The 15756-nt window shown below is 40.0% G+C and overlaps 1 protein-coding gene across 1 annotated transcript in view; it reads right to left on the bottom strand.

The window, feature by feature from the left end:
- Positions 1–12264: 12264 nt before the first annotated feature.
- CASTOR2 (cytosolic arginine sensor for mTORC1 subunit 2) overlaps positions 12265–15756 on the bottom strand; it is a 222599-nt gene continuing 219107 nt past the window's right edge. The window contains exon 9 of the mRNA XM_077296452.1: positions 12265–13552. Within this exon, the coding sequence (XP_077152567.1) occupies positions 13487–13552 (66 nt within the window). The 3' untranslated portion in view covers positions 12265–13486. The remainder of the gene's footprint in view (positions 13553–15756) is intronic.

Below are 15756 nucleotides of genomic sequence, written 5' to 3'. Positions count from 1 at the left end.
TTACCATTGTAAAACATCGCTGGCATCGTTGCTTTTGCTGTCAAACACGACGATACACGCCGATCTGACGACCAAATAAAGTTCTGAACTTTCAGCAACGACCAGCGATATCACAGCAAGATCCAGATCGCTGCTGCGTGTCAAACACAACGATATCGCTATCCAGGACGCTGCAACGTCACGGATCGCTGTCGTTATCGCTGCAAAGTCGTTTAGTGTGAAGGTACCTTAACCAAACTCATGATGTTGCGGGAGATAATGATCCGGAATGTCTGAGTTTGGATTGCCAAGCCTTTTGTCCTCTAAGAGATAAGCTGCCTCCAAGATGTCTGGCAGCGGCTCTCTCATTGAGAACATAGGAGCACTAGGCAGAAGAAGCACTCTTGTATATAGGAAAGATAGGAGAAATAGCTGCCGGACAAACGATAGGTTGAACCATCCTTAAAATGCATTAGGGAGGGGTGTTAAATTCCCTTTTACCTGTCAAGTATCTGTGAACCAGTGTCACTCTTGCATAATGTGTGTGTGTGTGTGTGTGTGTGTGTGTGTGTGTGTGTGTGTGTGTGTGTCTCAAGCAATGCAAGCACTGTAGCCTGCTCAGCGTTTACCTGAAAACATGAGGTTTCCATATCTTACAATAACTGTGTTCTCCAATACATATAACATATGACACAAATAAAGACACAGCACACAGAAATATGGTCGTTCAAGCATAAAAGTAAAATAATTTTCTTTTATCTATTCATTCACAAATCCTACACAATGAGACTAAATCCAAGGGTATAATTATCAATAAAAACACAATTTCAAAATAGAGGTATGAGAAAGGCACCAATACTAAGGAAAATGAGCAAAGTAATGAGAACAGACTTGCTTCTTTTTTTTATTAAAGTAATACTTCCTTTCTTTGGATGACTTGTGCCTCGTGCAAACTAACATCAAAATATTAATGTTTTTTTTTAAAGGTAACATTTTAAACTGGAGTGTGAACAATATTTGGAAATGTAAAGCAGAAAAAAAATAAAAATAAAAAATTAACCAAGATACAATGATTTCTTGCTGCAATTTTAGGTAAGGAATTTCACTAATCTGTTTTCATCCCCTTATAATAAAAATTGGCAAAACATCAGCACAAGCTTTTAACCCCCTACCCCAAGGCTTACTAAAATTGCTTGTGTAAGATTAACAAAAAATAAAAATAATGAAAAGTCTCCTAAAAACGGTGTCACTCTCCCAGATCCATAGGCCGAGTCTGCTTTTAGGCTACTTTCACACTAGCGTTAACTGCAATACGTCGCAAATGCGTCGTTTTGCCGAAAATACGCATCCAGCAAAAGTTCTTGCTGGATACGTTTTTTCGTCATAGACTAACATTAGCGACGCATTTGCGACGCATTGCCAAACGTTGCGTCCATTTTGCGATGCTTGGGCGTGTGGTAGCGGACCGTCGGGAGAAAAAAACGTTACATGTAACGTTTTTTGCTCCCGACGGTCCGCTTTTTCCGACCGCGCATGCGCGGCCGGAACTCCGCCCCCACCTCCCCGCACTTCCCCGCACCTCACAATGGGGCAGCGGATGCATGGGAAAAATGCATCCGCTGCCCCCGTTGTGCGGCGGAGACCACGCTAGCGTCGGGAACCTCGGCCCGACGCACAGCGACGGGTTGTTCCCGACGCTAGTGTGAAAGTAGCCTTAGACAAGAGAAGATTGGTGGTGTTTCTGGAGAACAGCCCCCCTCGACATTATACAGATATGGTAGCGGAATCAAATAACACAGACCAACTCTTAGTATGCACAAGTGACATTTGTATTAATATACTGTATTTAATATTCCTTTTTTAATTTCCTCTTCAGTTAATATGGTTTACACCAGAGAAATTCCTCTTTATAAAGGTTCCATATAAAGGTTCCAATTTACTCAAATATTATTATAGGGGTTACAGAGCAAAGGCGTAGAAGAGACAAAAAAATACAACACAATGTAACCGCAACAATTCTACTTTTGTTTCCCATTACTAACACATCTGCACTAATATTAAACAGAAATGAGCAATGTACAAAGTAAGTCCTTAAGAGATATCGAATTTTCGGACTATAAGACGCACCGAACCATAAGACGCACCCCAAATTTTCAGAAGGAAAATAGGGGGAAAAAAGTGTCAAATGGGGGTACATCTTATAGTCCAAATTCAGCTTACTGGGGAGGGGTTTCGGCACTGGTGGAGGAGTAGTCACAGAGGTTGTTCGGTGGTCCAGGCTGGTGCGGTGGCCTCTGGGAAATCACATCACAGGATGGTGCGGTGGTGCTGCTGCTTTGTGGGGCTGCAGTGGCCTGTGGGGCTGCGGTGGCCTGTGGGGCTGCGGTGCTCTGGGGCTCTGTGGGGTGGTGGTGTCGGGGCTCTGTGCTGGGGTGGCAGTGGCTCTCTGTGCTGAGTGGGGGGCTCCATCGGCATTTTGTCAAAGTCCAGAACCGCCCCGCAGCTCCATAGCTGCGATGCGGAGGTCTCCAGAAAGATGGCCACCGGGCGGCGCATGTTCATATTCAGATCTCGGGAGACGAGATTTGAATCCTAGCATGCGCCACCCATGACGGCCATCTTTCCGGAGGCCACCGCGTCGCAGCAACGGAGATGCAGGGGCTTCCAGGCTTTGATAACATGCCGGCAGAGCCACCCACGCAGCACAGAGCCCCTCTGCCACCACACCACAGAGCCCCGACACCACCTCACCACAGAGCACAGCTAAAGCCTTACAAGCTGCATCTTGACCTCCACCACCGGGACCGCCATCAGGATTTGTAAGTAAGACGCAAAACAAAGTGCATCTTATGGTCTGAAAAATACGGTAACTAACATTTTAGCCAGCCTTGTAATAAAAATAAATGAAAATATAAGACCAGAGATTCCCTATGAAAGACCATATTATGGCAAATTAAATAACATACTAAATAGAGGATTGATAAACAAACTGACCAAATTTAACATCCAATTTACCCCTGCTGCATAACTACCACACATTTTAAAATGCGCGCGTGTCCTGCCTCCCGTGACGTCACGGCTTGTGATTGGTCGCGTGATTGGTCGCGTCGCCCATGTGACCGCGACGCAACCAATCACAACGCCGGAACGTAATTTTAAAATCCTGAAGGACCTAAAATTACGTCACGGCTTGCTGTGATTGGTGGCGTTGCGGTCACATGGGCGGCGCGCGACCAATCACAAGCCGGGACTTCAAGTAAGGAAGTTAAAGCGCAAATTTTAAGCAAACAACGCTGCCGGTTCCCTCGCTGAAGTCCAGGCTGCGTCGGAGAGGTGAGTATAGCAATATTTTTTATTTTAATTCTTTATTTTACACATTAATGTTGTTTCGATACCGATACCACAAAAGTATCGGATCTCGGTATCGGAATTCCGATACAGCAAATATCGGCCGATACCCGATACTTGCGGTATCGAAATGCTCAACACTATTACTAACCCATTTTGATCTGAATGGGTAAAGATTGCAGCAAAAAGCCTGAAAAAAATCACAAGCTGCATTTTTTTTAATGCACCACAGGTCGAAAAACACAAAGTAAAAAAAAAAAAATCCCGACAAGAAAAAAAGAAAAAAATGCATCAAAAACACAAATTATGAACAAGCCCTTGTATGTGATTTTCTTTTATGTAACATTCAAAATTTGATGTAATCAGAGCAGCTTCTCCGCACACAAGATATGTCTTACAGAAATCTTAACGATTGCTTTGTAAACGGACATAAAAATTGATACAATGAAAAATGGAAATTAAAAAAAAACAAAACGTCACTTTATCTCAATATTGCATATCTTTTTACATAGTGCGAGTTATCATATATAAAACCCATTGCTGATTGGGTGGACTAGTGTTTTACTGTGCGCCAGTTTAATATATGAACTCCATTGTGTCTTGACATCTCACTTAAAAAGGACATTGTTGGCAAAATCACATTCAGGCTAACGTCAAGAGTGTAAAAACCATCAGAAAGCAATCAAACGGAGAATTCTTTTATTTTCAGATCTCGATATTTTTTTTTTCACACTACTGTAAATGTCAGATTTTAATTAATAGCTTAAAAGGGCTGGCAGTCTTCTAATAAAATACTGAAGTCACTGTATGGGATTGCAGACTTCTGAATCCTGACACCGTGCAGTGCACTCACTGTCAAGATTCACTGGTATTGCCAGTGAGAGCGAGTGGTCACACATCCACAAGTATGAGATTTACAGACTTCCAGTAACATTCTGACTAGATGCATTGATTGAAGCCAGGCACAAATGAATGGAGTGAGCCTCGCACTCACTGACAATACCGGTGAATCCTGACAGTGTGCTATCAGTATTCAGAAGTCAGCAGTCATATAGAGTGACTACAGATTTATCAGAAAACCAGAAAACTCCTCTAAAAATTGCACAAAACACTCACAATCCAGTTGTAAGTAAAATATGGCCTGAGTACAGGATTATAGGGCATTTTACTATTGCCTGGGGACTGGGTTTAGAAGATGGTCGTTATCATGACCTTTCTAGTTATTTCACCTTCTAGGAAAACCTGGAGTAACATGCATACTTTTTAAAAACCTAGCAAAAGCTATGAAAGTCAATAAATTGGTAGAAAAAAAGGCTACACTATGCCGACGCAGTATGCATCGTAAACTGAATTTTAATTTCAAATGATAAAATCCAAAATAAGTCAATATGTCAGTTACTTGTTTTCTGATTGCACTGATTGCAGTACCATAGATAAACTAAACACCTCAGCAGAAGTCACTTAAAGAAGTCCTTTTACCAAATTTTTCATGTTGCACTGGACACATTATGTAATAATGGATGCAGAAAAAAATAAAAACACTTTAAAAAATATATATATTTTTTTTTAATGTCGCGTCTCTGTTGTAGAGATATTAGCAAAGTATTTGCCCCCTAATGAGTTAACTTTCGTTCAGTGCAAGTGGGTGTTATCAGAAAATTTTCACTGGGGGAGTCTGTTTCTTCCCCTTGTATAATACTGAGCAATCATAAGCAGGCAGCAACACTCAAAGGAAAGAAGTACATACCTCCACTATAACTTAGAGCAGTTTTTGAGTGCGAGATGTAATGAAACAGTTCTGATCTCCTGGTCTAACCTCAAGCATGAGTAACTGGTGGAAGGAGGGGCAGTGCAGCAGAGCTTAGTTGTGTCACATTACACACCCTTCCATCAGCCCATTCACCTCTGCAGTACTGCACCTTCCCCCACACTGCCTGTGTGGAGAGGTTGAATTAAAACAAAGAAAAAAAAAGTTATTTCACTCTGAATCGTGTGTTTAGTTAAAGATGAAAATTTTGGTGAAAGGTTCTCTTTACTAAGATTGTGAGAAAAAGTGTACAGAGTACATTTTATACTGTGTAAACAAAAGCTTAATAAAACAAAATATGCAGCTATATATTTAGAATTTTTTTTAAAGAAACACTCCACTAAAAATATTCTTTGGACAGGTAATGCAAGAGTCATGTACCTTACAAAGCAGGTTTCTCACTCTCTTACTGCTGACACTTTGCTCCTGGGTGCGGGCAATTCCTGCTTCTTTGCTCTTCCTTGGGTTGCAGAAACGCCCCCTTTCTCTTTGCAGCTACCCTAATGGTCGGACCTCTTGAGTTGTCTTTAGTGTGCATTGACCATTAAAATGGATGACACACAACAAAGATGATCTTCCCAACAAATGACCTGCATCCAGGTTCCTAAAAGGAATCTGTCAGATTTTTGTTATGTAATCCAAGAGCAGCACGATGTAGGGGAGGAGAGCCTGATGTGTCACGGTTTGAATAAAATCTGTGTTTTATCAGAAGATTATCACTACAGGACTAGGTGTCTTGTGCCTCCCAGTCAACTGATCTATGAAACCACACCCCCACCATTGATTAGCAGCTTTCTGTTAATGTACACAGAAAAAAGCCAATCAGTGGTGTGGGTGGGGTTATACAGGACTCAGCATTCTAAGCACTGCTAGGTCTACAGCAGAGAAAACAGTGATTTCATCAAAATGTCATTGCTGACCAACAAGGGAAACATTGCTGGAATCAGAGTCTCAGCTCTTACGTCATGCTGCTCTCAGATTACATTGAAAAAAAAAACCTGGTGACATATTCCCTTTAAAGAACCTTTCTACAAAGCTCATTGGTATTCTGTTATGTGCACAGTTGTGTCTCCTGACTTGGTTCTATTTTCACACCCCAGCTAGTTTCTAAACTACAATTCCTTGCCTGCCGCATGCGCTGACGCTCGACCTGATATGGGTGTTAAAAGAACTCAGCCAACCCTGACCTACTGTTTTTTTTAATGAGGCATTCTGCCTACAGTCTCAATTTTAAAAGCCTTTGTAAAAACAGAAACTTCTCTGTGGGAGAGAAAAATCTGTAGCAACCCAGCTAACCCACTGCTTGCACCCTCGTAGCTGCCAGTAAATAGCCAGTGCATTATAGAGAATCCGAAGAACTCCGGTAACATAACATGAGGGTCAGCGGACCCTGCAATCATCATCCAAAACTGGATTTTTTTTTTCTTGGGTGGGGTCTTACTATTACTATAATTGTGCATTATTACTTAATCTGTGCACTTAATTTACAAATTCTTTTGCAAATTGTATATGAAATAAACTTAAAGGTTTTGAAAACTTGATATTGCTGGCATACAAGTCACATAGTCCAATGATTTACTCCAGTACTGCTGGTCGGAATAAGAAAGCTCTTGAGAGTCACTGGGCTATCTCTTGGGTTTAAAAACATGGGATCAAAAGGTGTCACACATCACACATTCTGTATCAACAAATGGCCTGAGTGCAATGTATACAAAAATAAAAACCATCAATGTTTTCATTCCATTAAGGCTCAGAATGGTTGCTGCCAAATTCAAGTAATCCCTTGTTTCACGGTCCTTCAGGACAGCAACACTACGAAAGGAAACTACTTGCTGGTGCACAAATGCTAAAAATAATTCTTAACCTACATTACACACATTTTTAATGCAAGTTTTTGGCTGTACAGTAAAATAAGCCAAGTTGAAATGCTGAGAATGCAAGCATCTCATACAACAGGATACGCAGGGTATAAAGAAATTCATTCAAGACATGCTCACTACTACTAACTGGGTTACCACTCTCTAAATGATCTAGGACAGACATTTCTCTAATCCATTTAAAGTGTAGACATCAACAAAATAAAATAAAGTCAAATCAATCTATGGGCCAATACCAGCAAGTCAATTTACTAGCAACTGTGATCCAATTCTACTGATCAAAATAAACCAATAATGAACTTAATTGGACTGTTCTTTAACTTTGTTAAAGGGCTCGTACAGTACTTTTATATTGATGGCCTCACATTTAAAAGGTTGTTCACGTGTTTTTTTTAAATATTTTTTCCACTATAGGCATAAAAACCAACAGGCAGGTAGTTGCTAGCAGAGGCAACTAACTGCCTATTGTACCCAATGCAAAGAGTGGTCATCGTCCGCTCCTGTCGTCAATTCAGCTGTGACACGTCAACAAGGCGTCCGACATTATGTTGATTGACAGGTCTGTGACAACACTGTTTCGGCGGAGAACATGGCCCGGCACTAAAGGCAGTTAGTTAACAACTACCTGACTGTTAGTTTTTAGGCACATTGTTAAAAAAAATAGCCTTCTTAACCCCTTAAAGATAGGTAACCAATAGTAAAAACTTACACCCACTGCACCCTCACAAGTTAGCTGTACCCAATTCCAGTCCAATGTGATCAGTTGCGGAGTCCAGCTTTGTCAATTGAATAGTGGCCCAGGCCAAATACTTTACATCAACCCTGTTTGAGGGAATAGGGGTGGATCTGAAGTACCCCAGTGCAACCACTATACAATGGCATGTGAAAGTATTCACCCCCTTGGTTTTTTTGCCCATTTTATTACATTTCAACCGGAGTTTAAATATTTTTGTAATCCGATTTGTGTGTGATACATCAGCACTATATAGTCTAACTTGGTGAAGTGAGGAAAATATAGCCATAAGTTAAATTTATAGGTTCAAATAACTAAAAATTTGCATGTGCATATGTATTCACCCCTTTTTCTATGAAGCCCTAAAGATTTCTGGTGCAAGCAATTACTTTTAGAAGTCACATGCTTAGTGAAAGGAAGTTCACATGTGTACACCTTTTCTGAAAGGCCACAGAGGCTGCAATAACATTAAGCAAGAGATACCACTAACCAAGGAGCTGCGGAGTTTCCAAGCAGAGGCTGGAGTATCTGTCCAAAAGATCACAATAAGCCGTGCACTACATAGAGGTGGCTTTTATGGAGGAGTGGGCAGAAAAAAGGCTTTACTTGCACAGAAAAGTTGTAAGGCTCATTTTGAGTTTGCCAATAGACATGTGGGAGACTTCCCAAATACATGGAGGAAGATGTTGTGGTCAGATGAGAACAAAATTGAACATTTGGCCACAAAGGTAAACGCTATGTCTGGCGTAAAATCAACACACAACCAATGGCCCCAAGAATACCATCCCCACAGTGAAATATGGTGGTGGCAGCATCATGCTGTGGGGATGTTTTTCGGCAGCAGGGAGAGGGAAGATTGTCAGGGGAAGATGGATGGTGTGAAATACAGGGATATTCTTGAGCAAAACCTGTTTCAGTCTGTCAGTGATTTGAGACTTGGACAGAGGTTCATCTTCCAATTATACAATGGCCCAAAAGCATACTGCTAAAGCAATACTTGCGTGGTTTAAGGGGAAACGTTTACATGGTTTTGGAGCGGCCAAGGGGGGCTGAATACTTTTGCAAGACACTGTACAGTTGACAGAGCTGTGCTGATCCACTTTGCAGTCAATCACATCCGTCCAGCACTGGGAACAGCTTACGGTGGGGTTGCTGGGTGTCACACCCCCACCAATCAGATATTTATGAACTATCCTAAGGATAGGCCATCAATATAAAAGTACTTGACAACATATTTATTAACTATATTTTATGTACCACGAGGGTCAGGATTAAAGAAACAGCATCCAAGGGAACCTGTGTCTCAGAAAACTTTCAAATCTTATAGAAAGTAATTGTCTTATATAAAGTGTCTATTGTTAATTCACCTTGAGCTATGTTACAATGTGTTAAAAAAAACATCCTAAGACATTTCTGACTGTTGTAGTTCTACATTTGGTTCAATGACAGGAAACCGCTTATGTGATGGGAAATGGGTCTTTTCATGATCTGTTCATATTATATATCAAACCTGTTCAGTTTTATGAACATTTGGAAACTTTCCAAATATAAGTTAGCATTTGGTTGTCCATTAACTGCACAATAAGCCAACATGGAACACCAAAAGTGTTTCCTGAAAAAACAAACAACAAATATTTAGGGGCAAGCTGAACCAGGATTTATCCTTGGTTCTACAAAAATTAATTAAATATCTTTAGTAGAATTGTTGACAGACTAAGGCCTCATGGTTGACACTTCTCCCCTATTCCACTTTATTATAGCTTATGTAAATTGACTACGTGGTCAAGACATGACCCAAATTGTCACATGAGAATATAACCTACATCCTCATATGTCCGATCAGAATATTGACGAAAGTTTTTACCTAGCACCCACATCATCTCCACATCCATCACCACTGATAAATTTGCTAAGTGGCGTGTGCCTGTTAATGAATTTGGCGGAGCTTATTACAGCATGATCCTCAATAAAACACACGTATGAAATGCCATGTTTAATAAATCAGGGCCTATGAGCCTGTACACAGAGTATGGGCTCTCAAACTCTCTTTTTAGATCGTTCACTTTGCGCACGTGTTCAGGGAGTAGTTCAATTTTTTCTGTCTGCTAAGCGTTGTGTGAGCGGCTTTTTAATTCATCAGTGGTGGTCTCAAAACCCAAACTGATCTGCTACACATATTGGGTAGTAACATTCATTTAACAAAAATCTTCTCTTTAAAGGGTTATCATTATTATCTAAAATTGGTAGAACTGCAAAGTGCTTGTAAAAACAAGCATCATTGCATTTTAGTTTTCCTCTTATCTGGCCAGTGTCCCTGCAACTGCATTCTTCTGATGCTGTAGAGCATGGTTCACCATCGTGTGGCTCGCGGGCCCCTGATGTGTGGATCGTGTCTGTCAGCCAGCTTGGTGCAATAGCACAAGGTCTAGTAAACAGCTATGAAAACAAGGTCTCCACATGAATACTTTTCCGGGTATCCCCACATAGAACAGCAGATCTAGATACTCAAATACTTACTGGGTGGGTTGGGAGCTGGAGGAGATACAGTGATTCAGTCAATTAGAGGGGTGTTTGAAGATAGATGCAATAGAGTGGTAAGTATGCTTGATGTATGAATATTGTTGGGGATAAAGTGGTTGCTCTTGGATGTAAGTAACCCGCCTATAAGGGAAGGGGCACTAGGTGATGGCGTGCTTTTTGTGAGGAAGCTTTGACTGTCTTTTGCTGGGTGTCGCTACTCTAGGGGAAGTGGGTGCTGAATGCGTTTTGAGACCATCTCTCAGAGCTATAAGTAAGGTTCAGGACCACTACTGTAGAGGTAAGCGGTCTCTGCTTGCAGCATTGTAGAGAGAATAGTTTGGACAAGTGGTGCAATTATGTTGCTGGTCCAAGCAGGAGAGCACACCCCTATGTAAGCCGGAAGTCAGGGGGCAGAGGAGCCGAACACTTCTGCTTCGAAAGAAACAACCCCTTTAAGCTCTTTCATTGGTTCTTTGAAAAGGGCTATTTGCACCATAATATATATGGCTTAAAATGTGTGGTAGATCCATTTTCCAAAGGGGAGGCCTGCAATATGAGAATGGGGGTCCTCTAACTACTGTGTTATGGCCGCTGTTACCGGAAAGCTGGCCATGTATGCAGAGCATTCTCTATGCATTTCTATGGGAGGTCTGAAAGCAGCAGAGCAAGCTTGTATGAGCCCTTCGAGAATGTGTGTGATACGAACTGGCTTACTCTGTAGCTTCAGGTTCCCCATGTGTGAGGAGCTTGATGAAGCTTTCAAGAAGAATTGGCAATCTGATCTTTACAATGGTTGTAGCCATTATCTCTTATAAGCTTAGTAACCTGGAAACTACAACATTACCACTACCACAATCCTAGTCATTTTCCAGTCAAATCAATTTCTGTACCCCAAAATATAACGTGAAAAAAGTTTTATCAACTTTTGGATATATTTATTTTTGTGAAGGAGTGCATCGATGTACTGACAGAAAATCTGTCATGAATGGTCATGCGATGGTGCCTTTTCACAAGTGTTTGCAATGAGTGTTCAAGAGAAGTAAAACTAGTTGAATACATGAAGGACTAGTGATCTGTAATGTTATTGTCTTTCATTTTAATCGCACTATTTTTTAAATACAATGATATGTATTATTAGCTGAATATGTAACGGTTTAGGAGAAACTGGAAACGATCGTAAACCACCAAGATATGTCTACTAGGTAGGTTACTAGTAGTTCATAAAGTGATTGTGATCTGTGAACAATATTAGGTTTATTAGTGTCTTCCAATCAATACAAAAAAAAATAATAATCATTAAAAAACTATTAAGGGGAAATTAGTGCAGTCTAAACTTTTAGTTGGTTAAGTTGCTCCAAATAACATAGTAAAATAGATGTAGCTAAATGCAATATCAAAATTTCCACTAAAAATTAAATTAATTGCATTTAAACATTGACCGAATCTTCAGTTACTGATACAGGAAAGATATATATTTTGGTACCGTGTTAGCCAGTAGATAGGAAAATTCAGTTACTGATAAGCATTTATGACCAAATTTGTCAAAACAAATAATTGTTCAAAATGTAATATTTCCAGAGAAGTTCAAATTTCTGATCAATGCAGTCATGATAGACTTTTTCTAGACTGTTCCATAGACCCCCCACTAGCAGAGACATCCTCTTTGTGGTTAAATCATTACTGGTCAGCCTGCTATTGACAACCAAAAAGGTTACAATTATAGAGTCGGTGAGAAATTATTCACTTGTCCGTTAGCCAATAAAGTGGTCTGTGGCTGCTTGACTGGGAGAGGGCATACGGTCTCTTAATTGATAGCATTTGTGGCTTATCTTATGACATTGTGCACCAGTCTACCTAAGGAACAAACGCCATAAAGTAAGAGGCAGTATGCACTCTACCATTAAAGCAACCACAGACAACTCTTGTTGCTGATGGAACGGGATTGTGAGAGTTGGTTTATACCAATCCTCATTAAAATTATGTTAACATTTCTTAAAAAAAAAAGGAAATGTCTACCCGCTAAAGGTAAGCGGTTAAGGTCAACTCTCGAAAACATAACATAAGCCATCAAAACAATGTAATTCTACCACCACTTAGCATTCAATCACAGCTCAATATATGACGTAAGAGCTTAGATGTCAAAATCCACACCAGATAAAACTGGCAGTATTTTCAAAGGTTAATCTAGAATCTGTAGTGTAACAGGGAAAGTTTAGGACAAAGAACCAAATTCTAAAAGTGAAGAACCATTTTCTTTCAACATACTTTATCAGTCTTCACTTGAATGAAATCCGTTTACGGATCACTAGCCCATGACGTGTCAAAATTACATTTTTGAAACACTTTTTTCCATAGAGGTGGCTTTGAAAGCAAGGCCAAAGTGATGATGTTGCTTGCATGATCGGGTTGGACATGGTAGCTTCACCAAATAAAACCTCTAAAACGTTTTTTTGGGGCTAGAAAAGTCACTATAAAACAAAAACACAACAACAGAGTTCACCATGCATAGAAATAAAAGGGGGTCAAAGCAGAGCCAAGGTGCAAAGAACTATACAAAGCTGTCAACACTCCCTCTTTCATCTCTACATGGAAACTGCAGTGAGATCAGCTGATGGAGATCATTGGATCCACACAACTTCGTTCCGTGTCCCAGGCAGAAGCAGCCCGCAATCTATTGCTCTCAGGAACAAGCATGGATAAGAAGCGCAAGACTATTCAATATTTAGTAATAGTTGTGGTATTACAATACTACAATCTTTATGAGAGGCATGTAAAGAAGAATAGATGTCTACAGTGCAATATTCTTTACCAATCTGCGATGTTCGCTCACTTGTAAAAGTTTCCACATAGACGCTTCCGAACTTAATTTTCACACTCCCCTATAAGGTGCAGATCATAGGTCTACAACCAAGGCTTCTCTGCATCTCGGTAACAACTAATTGCAACTGTGCAATGATTTTTTTTTATTTATTTTTTTATATATATATACTTTTTTTTCCTTTTTTTTTTCTTGTATTCTTTTTTTTTTTTTTCTTTTTCCATACCAAGTTTGCAGGAACGTTAAAGATCACTTTTGGAAATTAACATAAGAGAAACCATAGGCGAATATAAGAAAACAAAAACTTGCTGGAGATTTTCACGTTCATCTCCATTTCAGTGTCTCTCTTCCTTCATGGCACCTTTGAGTTTCATCTTGTTTCAAAATACTGCACCAGAAGACTTCTAATGCTTTTCTGCTTGGCTGACTTGGAGAGCATTAATGACACCATTGATGTTTTCTTCGGGTACCTACAAAGATCAAACAGAATATGAAGTAGAAATTTGCTGTTCTAACATGCCAGTAAATAAGAACAAATAAAGTAATCAATAGCTTTTCATTAGAGCTGTAGAAGCGATCAGCAAACGGCTATGTAAACAACTTCACTGTAACACGCAAGTGCCAAAAGTCTATGTCCCTACATATCACAATATAAAGTACTGAGAGATGTTAGAAATTCATAAATGAATGTAAAAAATCCAAAAATCAAATTATCGAGAGATTTATTAAAACTAATCCAATTCTAAACTAAATCTACCACTGTGCTTCACACTTCATGAATCTTAGTCTTTATTTACCTTGTATTTTAGGGATACTTCCACTAGGTTCTGATTTCAATTCAGCTTTTTAGTTATTTTTATTCTTTCCTTTATTGCTCACATGAACTTATTAATTGGAATATGTCATGAGGTTTTTATACCCCAAACTAATGCCATCAATGTAAAGGTGCTGTAATGCCGATTACATCAATATCTTTATTTTAGAAATCTATGTTTATGTTTTAGAGAAATTTATTGTTGAATTGTTATGCAAATGAGCCACAAGTGCAGTGGGCTGGCACTGCACTTACAGTGTTGTCAATCCCTGTGGCGATGCATGCACAATAAGGTCCTGTGGAAGGAGACTAAGTCTGTCACTGACCGTCTTCTTCATTCCTGCTGCTCCTTCGTCATTCTAGTGAAAAGCACTGTCAGTGCCTAGCGAAATCTGCAAACTATACAAATCGTGCCAGACACTGACACTCTTCCACATCAGGACTTTGCTATGCATGCACAACCCCATGGAATGACAGCACTTGCACTAGATGTCAGGCGGAAAGAGCAGGAGTGGCCTGTCAATCACTGATGAGAGACAGGCAGTAACCGGAACATAGGGAAGAGAGGCAACAGAGATGTAAGTGCAGTGCCCGCCCACTGCACATGCAGATCATTTAAATAACAATTAAACAATACAGCGCTCTAAAATGTAGACTCAAATTTCTAAAATACAGACATGGATGTAATCAGCATTGCAGTTTCTTTACATAGCTGGCATTAGTTTGGGGTGTAAAAAATCTAATGACAAGCTCCCTTTAAAGTTTGACGGAAGATCAAACTATCATATTTTAATACTTTTTTGGTACCTCTTGGTAGTATTTTTCTTTCTGTATTACATCTCAGATTTTATTGTTCTTTTTGTGGGAATCCATATGGTGATGAACGTTTAGGGCAATGCTTCCTGGTGAAAAGTATGCAAAACAGCTCTCCCCAAGAAAGAAGAAAACAGTTTCTATAATACTCTTGGTGTCATTAGTAGTGATGAGCGAGTGTACTCGTTGCTTGGGTTTTCCCGAGCATGCTTGGGTGACCTCTGAGTATTTGTTAGTGCTCGGAGATTAAGTTTTCATCGCTGCAGCTGAATGATTTACATCTGTTAGCCAGGCTGAGTATATGTGGGGGTTGCCTGGTTGCTAGGGAATCCCCACATGTACTCAGCCTGGCTAGTAGCTGTAAATCATTCAGCTGCAGCGATGAAAACTTAATCTCCGAGCACTAACAAATACTCAGAGGTCACCCGAGCGTGCTCAGGAAAACCCGAGCAACTAGTACACTCGCTCATCACTAGTCATTAGTGCTTAGCATAGAGGTCATATCAATTAAAGATTTTTTTTCTCCTGCTGTATCTTGATTGCGTCTTTTAGAAACATCAATACACAGCACAGGAAATATTGTAATCCAAAAACAAAATTGTCTCTGTTGTGCCACATACAGTATAAGTGGTTTCACTGAATAAGCCTCCTTACATGCCATGTAAAAGTCATATGATTTCAGCGGGATCTACTGTGTATGGAGGTCTCCCATTTCTTCCCTGAAAGATTATGTAGGGTAGTCTATGGATCAGGCAGTTGAATTTCAATCGCCTGATTCTTTTGTTTGGTGGATAGATAAGCCACTGCCAGATCAACTTGGCAGAATCTCTCTCATAGAAAACACAAAAAGTATGGTCAAGCCAGGTGCTCATGTGTATGGGGGAGGCAGACAAATAATAGTTCGGCTGACAGCTACCTAATCTGTATGGGAAGGTTTAGTTGAAGGGGTTGCCCACTATTTGGAAAATCTTTTCTTATATTCTGTAGTAAAATAATAATAATACAAAGCTTTATACTCGCCTTCTTATACTGCACAAAGTCTCCTTA

The sequence above is a fragment of the Ranitomeya variabilis genome, chromosome 3 (genome assembly GCF_051348905.1).
Source record: "Ranitomeya variabilis isolate aRanVar5 chromosome 3, aRanVar5.hap1, whole genome shotgun sequence".
NCBI classification, from domain to species: domain Eukaryota; kingdom Metazoa; phylum Chordata; class Amphibia; order Anura; family Dendrobatidae; genus Ranitomeya; species Ranitomeya variabilis.
This window is presented reverse-complemented; position numbering and strand designations above follow the sequence as displayed.